The sequence below is a fragment of the Neltuma alba genome, unplaced genomic scaffold (assembly GCF_004799145.2).
Source record: "Neltuma alba isolate B1F8T4 unplaced genomic scaffold, ASM479914v2 tig00000650_pilon, whole genome shotgun sequence".
Lineage (NCBI taxonomy): Eukaryota > Viridiplantae > Streptophyta > Magnoliopsida > Fabales > Fabaceae > Neltuma > Neltuma alba.
In genome coordinates, this window is record NW_021632130.1 from 1 (window position 1) to 11642 (window position 11642).

At 36.8% G+C, this 11642-nt stretch overlaps 2 protein-coding genes across 2 annotated transcripts; one reads left to right on the forward strand and one right to left on the reverse strand.

Annotated features, from left to right (window-relative positions):
• Nucleotides 1-42: 42 nt before the first annotated feature.
• Nucleotides 43-1986, forward strand: LOC114743676 (putative metallophosphoesterase At3g03305). Its single transcript, XM_028931896.1, has 2 exons — nt 43-834; nt 1314-1986. Exons 1-2 carry the CDS (start codon nt 496-498, stop codon nt 1431-1433), a joined length of 459 nt encoding a protein of 152 aa, XP_028787729.1. The 5' UTR covers nt 43-495; the 3' UTR covers nt 1434-1986.
• Nucleotides 1987-2228: 242 nt separating this feature from the next.
• LOC114743657 (probable E3 ubiquitin-protein ligase ARI8) lies at nt 2229-11642 on the reverse strand. Its single transcript, XM_028931879.1, has 15 exons — nt 11263-11642; nt 10573-10697; nt 10236-10341; nt 10022-10112; nt 8008-8180; nt 7364-7468; nt 7172-7260; nt 6137-6244; nt 5290-5380; nt 5122-5211; nt 4896-4943; nt 4044-4115; nt 3876-3975; nt 3272-3398; nt 2229-3059 (listed from the first exon to the last, which is right to left on the reverse strand). The coding sequence occupies exons 1-15, from the start codon at nt 11410-11412 to the stop codon at nt 2876-2878; spliced, it is 1659 nt and encodes a 552-aa protein (XP_028787712.1). The 5' UTR covers nt 11413-11642; the 3' UTR covers nt 2229-2875.

The following is an 11642-nucleotide window of genomic DNA, read 5'->3' on the forward strand; positions in this document are numbered from 1 at the left end:
TGATCAGACATGCTAATGAGACCTCAAGGGGCTCCCTCTATGTTGCTCCATGGAATTACCAAGCCTTTGAGGATGCATCTCCTCATAGATATTGGCTTCAAATTGAAGCAACTGACATCATGAACAGATCAACTTTGACTGAATTAAGGCCATTTTCTATTAACGGTCATAGTGTCAAGCTTTCTTGGAGCTGGAAGGAGTTTTTTGTTATGGGTTGTCAATGGCCTGCCTTGTATTATCCAATGTTCTGGTCTTCCTACATCTTCTGTTCTTTTTCTTCTTCTTCTTCTAATCATTCTACTTATTTTTCAAAAGAAGCTTTACACGTACAAGAACTTCATTGCCACCAGAGGTCTCGGCAATGGTGTATTATGGGTTCAGGAGTTCAGGAGGGTTCGCACATTATGGTTTGGTTTTATTGGATACTTATTTTATCTCATATTATTCCCCTGGTTTATTGGTCAAGTATTTACAGAAGGGAACAACAGGGGATACATGACCTACATGGGTTGGGTTGTGAAGAATCCCAATGAAATATGGAATCATGATTATATTGGATCTCCAGATATTATGATGATTGTTCTTCCTCATCTATTCTTCGTGCTATTTCCAACAATTTTGGTCTCCGCAGCTCTGACTGCAGAAAGAGGGATTTATCGGGAACATATGTTATCACGTTCAGGGAAGAAAGTGGACGATCATGATCCAAAGATTCAAAGAACTGTATCAAATGATGAACAGAGAAGCAGACTTTCAAATTTCTGTTTAGGCAAGCGACCAATTCGGACGATTCTCTGTTTGATATGCTTGGCAATATGTTGGAAGCATTTTATGGTAAGGCTTTTTTAATAGATAGTTGGCATTGTGATGTGCAAAGGTGTATATCATATAATAGAATATCACCCAGGAGCCAAAAGATAAACTATTAAAGAACATTTTGCACTAAAATAGATAAATGAACATCCTTTAAACATGAATGACAGTCGCATCCCTATATAATTAGTTTCATGAATAATCTTCTTCATCGTTGTAATTTTCCAAAAGTAGAGAAGATCTTACATGTTTTGCATTTCAGTCTCAACAATGAGCTAACATCTGCTATCACCGGGGATTAGAGTGAGGATTGCTGTCAGGATTTCTAGCAATTTTACTTGACGATTTCTTTCCCCCCTTTTTTATTCCTACTAATTAGTACTAGCAATTTGATCCCTTGACATGAAACGTGTCAATTTAATGGTATCATCTGAGCTTCTAGCTCATTGGCTTTCTCCACTTTATTTTGTTTGATAAATTTCTTCGTTATTCCCCTGCAGAATTGCAGAAGTCTGATGAAAGCCTATGAGATGAATCCAATTCTCCATTTCCTGGGTTATGGGCTCTCAGTTCCCATCTTGTTGGCGTTTGCTATCTGTGGAACCAGAGGGATCCAATGAGAATGACCCAAAATGTTCACAGTTACCCAACTGGACCAAGCCCTGCATATTTTGAACCGTGGCTTATGACGTCAGAGGATAAACTCTCGTGGTTGCTGTTAAAATTAATTTGAAGTGATCCGTTGGGTTGAGGGCTGGACACTTTGCTTAGTACAGTTTCAGCAATATCAATTATTCGTTTGATGCAGTGCACACTTATTGTGGATTTGCACGGATCGGTATCTTACAGGCCTGCATTGTGAAGACTGAATCTGAAAGAGCTCATAGGTGCACCTCTTGCGCTAAAAATAGGTACAGGAAACCAATAGAAACTGAGTAAATGGGTTTTCCCCAAACCTTTTTGTAATTCCAACTTAGTTTATCAGGTTAGAAAGTGGCTATTTGCAGTTGATCCCCCATGACTTGCCACGTCAGTTGATACGATACAAGCCTCCATTAATCTCGAGCAGTTCTTAGATAAACTTATTACACGAATATAAAGTAAACTGAATGAATGTCCCTAGACCCTTCAGTCATTTCAATTAATCAAGTTTTATATTTTAGATTGTGGCTATTTTTAATTGATCCCTCCTGTCTAACTTCCTAGAATTGAACATAGTAGGTTTGTGACCTTCAGCTGTTGCACAGATAACCTTCTCAACTTTTGCCGTCCTGGTGTATTATTCTGGGGAAGATATCCGTTAATCGAAACGATAACTGAACAGTGGTGTTGACTTTGACATGCAGTAATAAATCTAATCCAAATTTTTTTCATAAAGGCGAATACACAATAAATTTAGAGAGAGAGATGTTGAATGCAAAGATAATGTTAGTCTATACATAATCACATTATCATGTCACTTCGCCGGATATATAAATATAGGAAGATTCAATTGTAATAGAAGAATCATAATTTGGACTAAAATCAGGTGAGCAGGAAAGTAATAACAGAAGCTTGATGTTGATGATCTATATTTCACTTTTCACAAAAGAATGCAGATTAATGTGGCAACCATCAACTGTGCAAAAATGAACTAGCCAGCTTCAATTTTACTGTGAAAACTACCTAAAAGTGGCACGGGAATCTGATGTTGAGGCATATAACATCGATCCTGAGTCTCTCGTGATCAAAATAGAAAGACTTGAAGAAGAAAATACTTAAACCGAACGAAAGGACCATGGTGCGTCTCAAATTCCTCTTATTAAGAAATCAAATGCCTTCCTGCATTTCACCTTCTAACTTTCCAAGAATAGGCCCCGTTGAGAGTTAAACCTTTTGAGGTTAACGCGTGAGGTGAAAATAGAGGGCTAAAATTAACGCTGGCAACCAAAATCCTTCAGCCTTTCGCGAGACCTCAGCATGAGAAGCAAGTCAAAATCCTCTCCATCAACTCAAGCTTCTCCCTCAGGTTGCCGGCAATACACACACCCTGTACATTATTATACATTTCCAGTTCCCATCTTCATCCACCAATTCCAGAATAATTTGATCTGGGCGTTATAGGCTCGTCCCTCCCCTTTTTCCCACTGTAGCTCCTTCCTAAGCTCTTTGAGCTTGCACTTCTGCTGGTTGGAACATGAGAGTTCACGTCTGATAAACCGTTCTCCAAAGCTTTTACTAAATTCTCAAAGAAAGTCCTTGTCACGCTGCATTTGTTGCATTATACCCAGTAAATCACAAGATTAGGATATGGTAAATTGGATTCTCTACAGTCATTTAGTTATGCAATAAGGCTTCTGTAACTATGCTACTTGCAATGCCCAACTATTCTGGAGTATAGTCCAATCCTTTAGCATACAACTTCGGGCTTTGAAGTTAAATCAAACAACGCAATTCCATTACTGCACTAAAGCCTCACCTGGTTAGTCCAGAAAGTTTAGTGCGGAAACAGTTAAAATCTCTTTCTGGATTCTTTTCCGTGAGATATACCTCCAGTTCCTTCTCAGCGCACTGATGAAGTCGTTCCAATCCAGCCTCTGCTTCACCTGCACAAAACAGATTTTGAGGCCAGAAGACATGATAGCAGCTTGCTTTTGAATTACTGAGTTGTTTTCTATATCTAGAATTAATTCAAAAATACAAGTGTCTAAAACAGCGGCCATGCTAATTTATCTTTTGTTTAAATATCAAAGCTTCAAAACACTACATCAACAAGATTTAAATTTAGCCAAATATCTGCATCCATGAAATCTGATAATTCCTAGTTTGGAAAAATTATTATAGAAACGAGAATAGTCATTTCAATTCATTGCCATTGCTTAAACTCAAAAAATTCTGGTAGTGATTTCCACCAGCTACTACCAACAGTTATTGAACAAGAAGATTATTAATGTAAAATATTTAAAGAAGCTTGCTTTATAGTCTGTTGTCTTTGTGGGACATGCATGATTGGCTCAAGGAAATGAGAATCCATAAACTCAGAAAAGGGGTTTCCGTGTAATGTCCTTAAGGTAAGAGCATACCTTGCAAGTATTCAAAAAACTCTCTCTTTGCTTTCTCCTTCTCAGGTATATAGTAGCCATAGGCATATGTCCATTTCAAAACACGTCTGCATTCAACGATCTGCATACAAAATTTGTTTACTAAGAGATAACATTACATTTTCATCCCTTTAATAGTTACAAACATACCTGTAACCAGGCCTCTGTGATGAATTTTAGCTGTGATTCTGGCTGACACTGCAGGTCACTGAGCTTCTCAAGCTGCAGCAATAGAAAATCATTAGAGTAGTTCTAAATTTACTAAAGCAGAAAAGATTGTCACATTTCTATTCGGAGTTTTATTTTTGGTCGTTTGGACATCAATTATCCACGTCCTGCATAATCATTTACTTTATTGGTTTGAGGGATTTAGTTGTGTTGAACTCTTGCAGCCTGTATGGTTACATATTGGTTGCCTAGTCATTGGTATAGTCACCTTTTTTTCATCATCGAAACTGATTGAATATAGTTTTAAAATTTTCCACTTTGTTATTCCTTTGGCTTCAATACTACTCTCTGTCAAACACCCACCAAATCTCCAGATCTCAAAAGAAATTTCTGAAGATGTTTCTATCAACAAGTTGGCCCGGGTTCTGTACAGATTTTACATAGTTAAATGGGTTTGATCGCATTCTACTCATACCTGAAGTACTTCCCAACCAGCAGCAGCATATTCGAAACATAAAATCATTGGAATTAAAAATTCAAGATAGCCATAGGGTATCATTGTTTGATTGGATGACCATTGCACAATTTGTACAAGAGTCTAGATCTTTGATTGAGCTAAATTAAATCTATGAAAAATCTGTGCCAGAAACACTACATAAGCTACTGGAGTGTTTTATATTGCAGCAATCAATTCGCAAAAATTCTTTAACAAACTAGACTATTCATGATCACTAAAGTCCACCACATACTTGAGTTTCTCGTTAGAGATCACCCTGTAAGCATAACAGTACCATTGGCAGTGCAACAAACAACCACGATAAGAAGATAGCTTACGTGCACAGTTTGCATTTGCTCTAGGTCTGCAAGAGCTTTCTGTCTGGACTGCAATCAATAAAGCATACACTAAGTGCATCAAGCAGGCATAAGAAACTAACAGAAAGCATCTATTATATCTCACAATCAACTGCAACCTGCAACTCTTCACGCCTTCTCCGAGTTAATGACACAGGAAACTGGTACAATTTTTTTTTTTTTTTAAAATAAAGCAACTAGCACATACTGATTGATTGGTTGCCCATCTTTCATAATAGTGATAATATCTTTCAAGAGAGTTCTTGATTATCTCTCTCTGCTGTTCTGCCTCTTGAAACTGGAAATCACAGCATTAATTTAATAAACAACATCAGTTCCGGCGTCATTGTCAAACTATTCTGAATTTGCTATATACCTCTTTATCTGCTTTTGCTTCTTCATAACGATTACATGCATAAAAACCACCTGTTGTCTCACCATGCTCAGACCATGGACCAAGGCAAAGCCTGCAAACACAGGTAATCAACTTCACTGAGATGAACTGAACAAAGCTTTAAACCACCGTCCTTCTATTTTTCAGATCTCTTTCCACCGGCAGAGAATATTATGAAGAGTCAATTAGTGCTTTATCAATGGAAAACTCAGACTAGAAGAGGAATTAAAAAACCATAACTGGAGATAGAAGAAACAAAAAAAACATCCAGTAAAGTTGTATTGGTAAAATAACAACACCACGCTCGCGCAAGACCAGATTTATGACAAGACACGAATATGGAGTGACTGCTGAAAATTTAGTGCCTGCCGAGTACTTAATTTCAAGGTTGATATAACTAGAAAGATTTAGGCAATTAAAAAAATTCAGATGAGAGATTCATTTTGTATAAATAATAAAAATGGAGATTATGACAAGAGCAAGGCAATCGGCCATGGTCATTGCCCCTTGGCCAGCCCACGAGTGTTGATGAGTAATAACAGCAGACAGCAAGCCACGCACTGGTATAGTAGTTTTGGCAGGAGAATGGCACAGAGGGAGTGGCAATGCAGCCATGACAGCAAAAAGAATATTGTTAGAAATCTTCATTTCTTTCGCCCTTTTGTCCAATGCTAATTTTTACTTTTATTTTCATTTTTTATATTTAATAAAGACTAGGATTAAACTTTTTTGACCCACGAGAGTCGTCATCATTTATTACATATGATCTATATAACTATACTTGACACCTAAAAGTGACATTTATGAAGAAGTGCAGATGTAGACTAACCAGCAAAACTCATACTTGCAGGGTGGTGTGCAAGTCATATGCATACAGCCTTGGTTTTTCTCAATTGGCCGTTTGCAGCTTGGACAAGGTTTCGAATTGGCCAATATCCTGAAATCCACGTAGGCAAATAGTTCAGCGATGCCAGGAATCTAAATTCAGGCGTGGTGACCGAATAACCATTATCAACCATCAACAATCAAAATTGTTAAGAGATTGTAATGAATATACCCTTGAACCTTACATAATAGAGTCTCTATGAACAAGTGGTCCGAAGTTCAATTCATGTTACCCACATTCTCTTAAATCTTCACTAAACTTAATTTGCACAAGGCATGACGTGATTACGTTTTATCCGCGAGCCTGAAGGGGCTCTTGCAAAGGATTCATAAAAGAAATTCTTCCAGGTTATGAAAAATAACAAAAGCATTTGTAAGAAAAGACGGGGGTTAAAGGAGACAGAAAAGGATGGGGAAAATATAATAGGAACAATATCTCAGTCTATGTTCAATCAAATCATCCAGGAGCCAAATACTACAAGCCTCAACTGAATCGAGTGAAGAATACATTAATACAAACAGGGACAGTAATAGTTAAAGGTACTACCTTCAGTTCTAAATGTAAGAACTAGTTGATTAATTTGAGTAGATTAAAAAATTAGTTAAGTTAGTTATTTGTAATAAATAAATGATCTCTTTCCTAAAATATCTTTGCTAATAAAGTATATTAGCTAGAAGTATCATTATCACAAGGCCTATCTTGGGAAAAAATGGATAAGTATGGGAGACAAAGTGGATTAGGGTTTTATATTTAAGACCAAAATAAAAGTTAAATGAGCTTTTATATTAAGGACCAGAGGTAGTATATAATAATTCAAAAACCAGTGTTAACAAGTAGAAACCAGATCATATTCTCGGTAACAAGCATGAATCATCGAGGTTGACTTGTTTGTGACATCTTTTTCCCACCTAGCGTGACATGTGCATGCGCGCACGTGAGCGAGAGAGAGAGAGCGAGAGAGAGAGCAAAGACGCATACCAATTCATATTTTCAGATTCAGCACTGTTCTTCAATATCCATTTGGCGACAGTATCACAATCAACAGGCCTATGTGCTTCTTCAGTGCACTGCAAGGTCAAATTGAGACATGAAGAGCCAACTGCCAAGGTAAAAAAGAACAAGAAAATATGCATTTAAGCAGGTTAAACATCATGGCCTCCATTGACTTACATTCCAGCAAAAACTGCATGAGCACTTGCACGTAACATCATAGCTTCCACTACCAGAAGCAAAGTCCACAGCAAAATCACATCCAGGAGCAGGGCACCATTTGGTCTAGAATGTTATCAATGAAAATACATGTAAATCTATTTAAAATACCGCTTCAGGAAATTAATTAATCAAAACTCTACTTAATATTACCAGTTTCAAATTCACTTTCCTAAGCAGATACAGAACTCATTTAATACTAGGTTAAACAATTCCCAAGAGGAATCATAATCCTCTCCAGTCCCCTCTCCCTTCCAAAAATACAGAGATCATTCAGTACCATTGATGCTACCATTGGAGTCATGCCTTTTATAATAAATCTCTTGAAAATAATGCGTCCAAATCCACAAATGACTGCAATGAATATAACAACATCATCTTCAAGATGTAGTGAAGCCATTTATACGAACTAATACTGAAGGCATAACATGATAGCCCAAGTCCTAATTATCTTCACTGTGCAGGTATGATGTATGATTATGAATCACAGTCATATAAATTTGAGATATTAAAAGATAATGCCTCAGTGACAAGTAAAACAGATGAAAAAGATCTTGGAAACGTATACCAGTGAATATCGCATTAAATTTCCAACATAGAATTACCTTTTTGTTGTCCTCAATATAAGACCTGATAAAATAAGCAGAGTACTTCTCCTTCTCTTCATCAGAAGCCAATAAATTGATAACATCTTCACCAACAGCAGCACCACATGATGGATCGGGACACCGCAATGACAAACATCCAGGACCGCCGTTGATGGCTACACTGACATAGCCTACAAAGAAAAAATATATAAAATTGGAATGACTCAAGCGGATGCCTTGAAATGAGATTTCTAATGCAAGATATCCCAAACAAAAAAGAAGTTGTCTGAACGACAATGGCAAATTGAGAGGCTTTTCTTTTTCTTTTTCTTTTTTTTATTTAAAGGAAGTTTCAATTTTTCATATATGAAAATGCAAGAAACATAAGAAATTTGCAAGATATCACAAACAATCATAAAGATAAAGATATTGCAATAAAAAAAAAAAAAGAGAAAGAAAAACTCACCAAATAAAAATATGTGATAATTATGGAAAATTCCAACTAGCTACGTGCCTATAAAGCGCCGCTCAGCTAGAATGGTGCTTGAACGGGACCATATGATTAGCACAGGCAGAGCACATACAATGTTTTCCTTATCCAAGATTCTGTTACACAATCGTAATCCGGACATGAGTAGATAAGGGCTGAGAAGTGATAGTATTAGTTGTTATTAGTTAGTGAGAACTAGTCCTTATAAGTTTCCTCATTAAATAACCACTTGTTAAACATAGAGGTAGGAGAACTAACCCACTTAGATACCCGCAGTTAATCTCATTATACATATAGTTGGAATTAGGCATCTCATACTGTCTTAGTCTCCACATCCGATGCCCACTTCAAAACTAATATTCTATGGAGTAACCACTTTAATATTTGCAAATGTTACGAATATATAGATCTATATAAATTAGCCACTATTTAAACTATAATCATATTTTAAAGATGATATTCATGATAAATGGTGGTTGAAGGAAAAACTAGGGATAACAGTTGGGCCCAATATATGACAGGTGCTAGAAATGTGGAACCTGTCATGCATCACTCCAGAAAAGTGGTGCCTGATATGCACCTAGTTTCAATTTTCTTGCTAATTACCACAGTTTTCTTCTATAACTGGAAGGTCTTTTAATTTCAAGACTGATATTAATGATACATTCAGAGTTGAAATTCTTTCAATAAAGCGCAAAGGGCACACTCCAAGCCACTAAGTATGGTTGAAAGTGTAATCGCCAAAATCCACTTCCAAAAGGCGAGCCATAAAGTATACAAGCAAGGTTATTGCTAGTCCTCTTAAACAAGGCAGTATCCATCTAGGTGAAAACAGGCACTTCTCTTGGATCAGCACATTCCATTAAATGATTGGCTTTACAAGTTACAAACTACTTGCCAAAACAAAAATAATGTTAATTAAAGAAAAGGCAGTTTTCTAAAGGAAGGGAAAAAGGGATGCCACTGGATGGGATCATGCGAGGACATGGACTCCTCCACAACAGAGCCAACAGAAAGACAAAACGAAAAAGATATAAACAAACTCATCAGTTCATTAAAGCCATCACAACTCTGCATGTCTACCAGGGATATTCACATAAGAAAACCACACGCAGAGAACCAGATTTTATCATATTCTATCCTTGTGTTGCTCGGTCAATTAACACCCTAAGCCAAGAATCTGAGCTTTCCTCAATAAGCATTTGTCATCAAACCCAGTATCATGCAAAGATGAAATGATGAAAGCTTTATTGCATAAACATGCGGATTTAATTGAAAATGAAGGCCATGGGTATATGATGCTTCAAAAATATTGATCAAAAGATAACCACAACTGGCAATAAAGAAGGCAAAGAAATGAATCTCACTTAATAGGAAGAAGCAAAATTGACTTGCATTATCCCCAAAAAAAAAAAAAAAAACATTGACTTGTATTATCTCAACTCAATCCTTACAGAAGGTTCACAATGCCAGGCACGCAATAATGCAGAAAGGTTTAATTTTCTTAGCACAACGACAACACGAGGATGCATTTGGACAAACCTTCCCAACACGAGCTACAAAAAGGATGGCCACAACCAGCATCAAGCATCTCAGCACCAGGATAGGTATCAAAACAGATCCCACAAGTCATCTGCCAATATAAAAATGCCTTTTAGAGAAAGGTCACGCTTATTTTTATTTTTAATCTATGTAAAGGTTTTCCATGAAGTGTATCATATTAAACATTCATAGGTTCCCTGTATGTAATGATTACCTCACTAGAATCTTTATATTCCATAAGAGGTTTCTCCAACAAGCCAAGAGCACTGCGAACTTTCTTTTCATCTGCAAACCATTCATCATGTATTTTACCAGCATTCCTGTCAGTAAACCAAGTAAAAAACTTTTAGAACACCTATGTCACAATATCAATAGAATTATGAAGGCGCGACATTTTTCTGCTTGATAATAGACCATGTGCAAATAATTTTACTTCACATTTAAGAAATGCAGTAATAAATGAAGTATCATCAAAATATTTGTTCATGCATTTGATTATACAAAATTCAAACAAAATATGCAAATGTGGGTGTGTTCATCAATCACTATACCAATTATAGTGACGAAGCAGTATACGAGCTGCAAACTTTGAAATGGATAGCACAGTGGATATCTTCATAATCTCATCCTCCTGGCGTTGACGAATGTCGCTTTCACTCAAGACTGTATAGTTTTGCTGAGGGGGAATAAAACAGTAACTCTTAGTTTGCAGTAAAACGGAGGTCCAGATTAAAAACATGCATGTAAATGTAGTTATTAGGCATAGGCAATTAATAATTTAGCCAAAACGTTGTTACATACAGCTAACAGCTCCTAATATATTTGCTGAGAATTTTTAAATTAAAAGATGATAAGTGTATAATTTTCGAATAATTGATAAGACAAGTGTAGGGTTCGATGGGGGAGCCATACTTTTTGCACGGGGAAAGAAATACTCGTCACGTTCTGGCTATTACCTCATACAAAAGTTGTAAGGCATATATTAATATCATATATAAAACCAGCTCTACATCTGGATAGAACGAACTTGATAGCTACCAATGAATGAATGAAAGATTTTGAAGGAATACTACGTGAATCAAAATGATCAATTAATCACGGCTAAATCATCGAAGCTTCAATTTTGGAAAGAATTACAGTACCCCGTATTTCAAAAGTAAAAAAATCAATCCTAAACTTCGTTTCCAATAACAACCAAGGAAATTTGAGAGTCAAAACATAAGAAGAGAACAAGCAGTCACCACCTGGTGACGACTCAAGGGAGCAACATCAGAACTATCAGAAGCATTATCGATGAAATCGTAATCATCCTCGTCGTTACCACCGTCGCTGTACAAGGCCTCGTCCTCCTCCTCCCCGCCGCCGAAGCAATAATCATCGTCGAAATCCATTTTTGACTCCTATAATATGTTTCAAACAATAGGATGCGGCGCGGAGGAGAGTCGGAGAAGGAATAGCATGAAGACGGAGAGGGTACGAAATAGAGAGGAAGGAGTTTTGACGTAAGCCGATCGATGGATCATGTTCGCGCACCCAACTTGTAGGAGATGGACGAAACAAAAACCAATGGTTAATTTCAAATCATAGGGTTTACCAAAGAAGAAATCAAATATTCAAACCG

Excerpts from the sequence above, each read along its gene's own strand:
- LOC114743676 (XM_028931896.1), top strand. The coding sequence starts at position 496 with ATGACCTACATGGGTTGGGTTGTGAAGAATCCCAATGAAATATGGAAT. Across the intron at positions 835-1,313 it reads TATGTTGGAAGCATTTTATG|AATTGCAGAAGTCTGATGAA; the intron begins GTAAGGCTTTTT and ends ATTCCCCTGCAG.
- LOC114743657 (XM_028931879.1), bottom strand. The coding sequence starts at position 11,412 with ATGGATTTCGACGATGATTATTGCTTCGGCGGCGGGGAGGAGGAGGAC. Across the intron at positions 10,342-10,572 it reads CTGCTTCGTCACTATAATTG|GAATGCTGGTAAAATACATG; the intron begins GTATAGTGATTG and ends GTTTACTGACAG. Across the intron at positions 4,116-4,895 it reads AGCAAATGCAAACTGTGCAC|CTTGAGAAGCTCAGTGACCT; the intron begins GTAAGCTATCTT and ends CTATTGCTGCAG.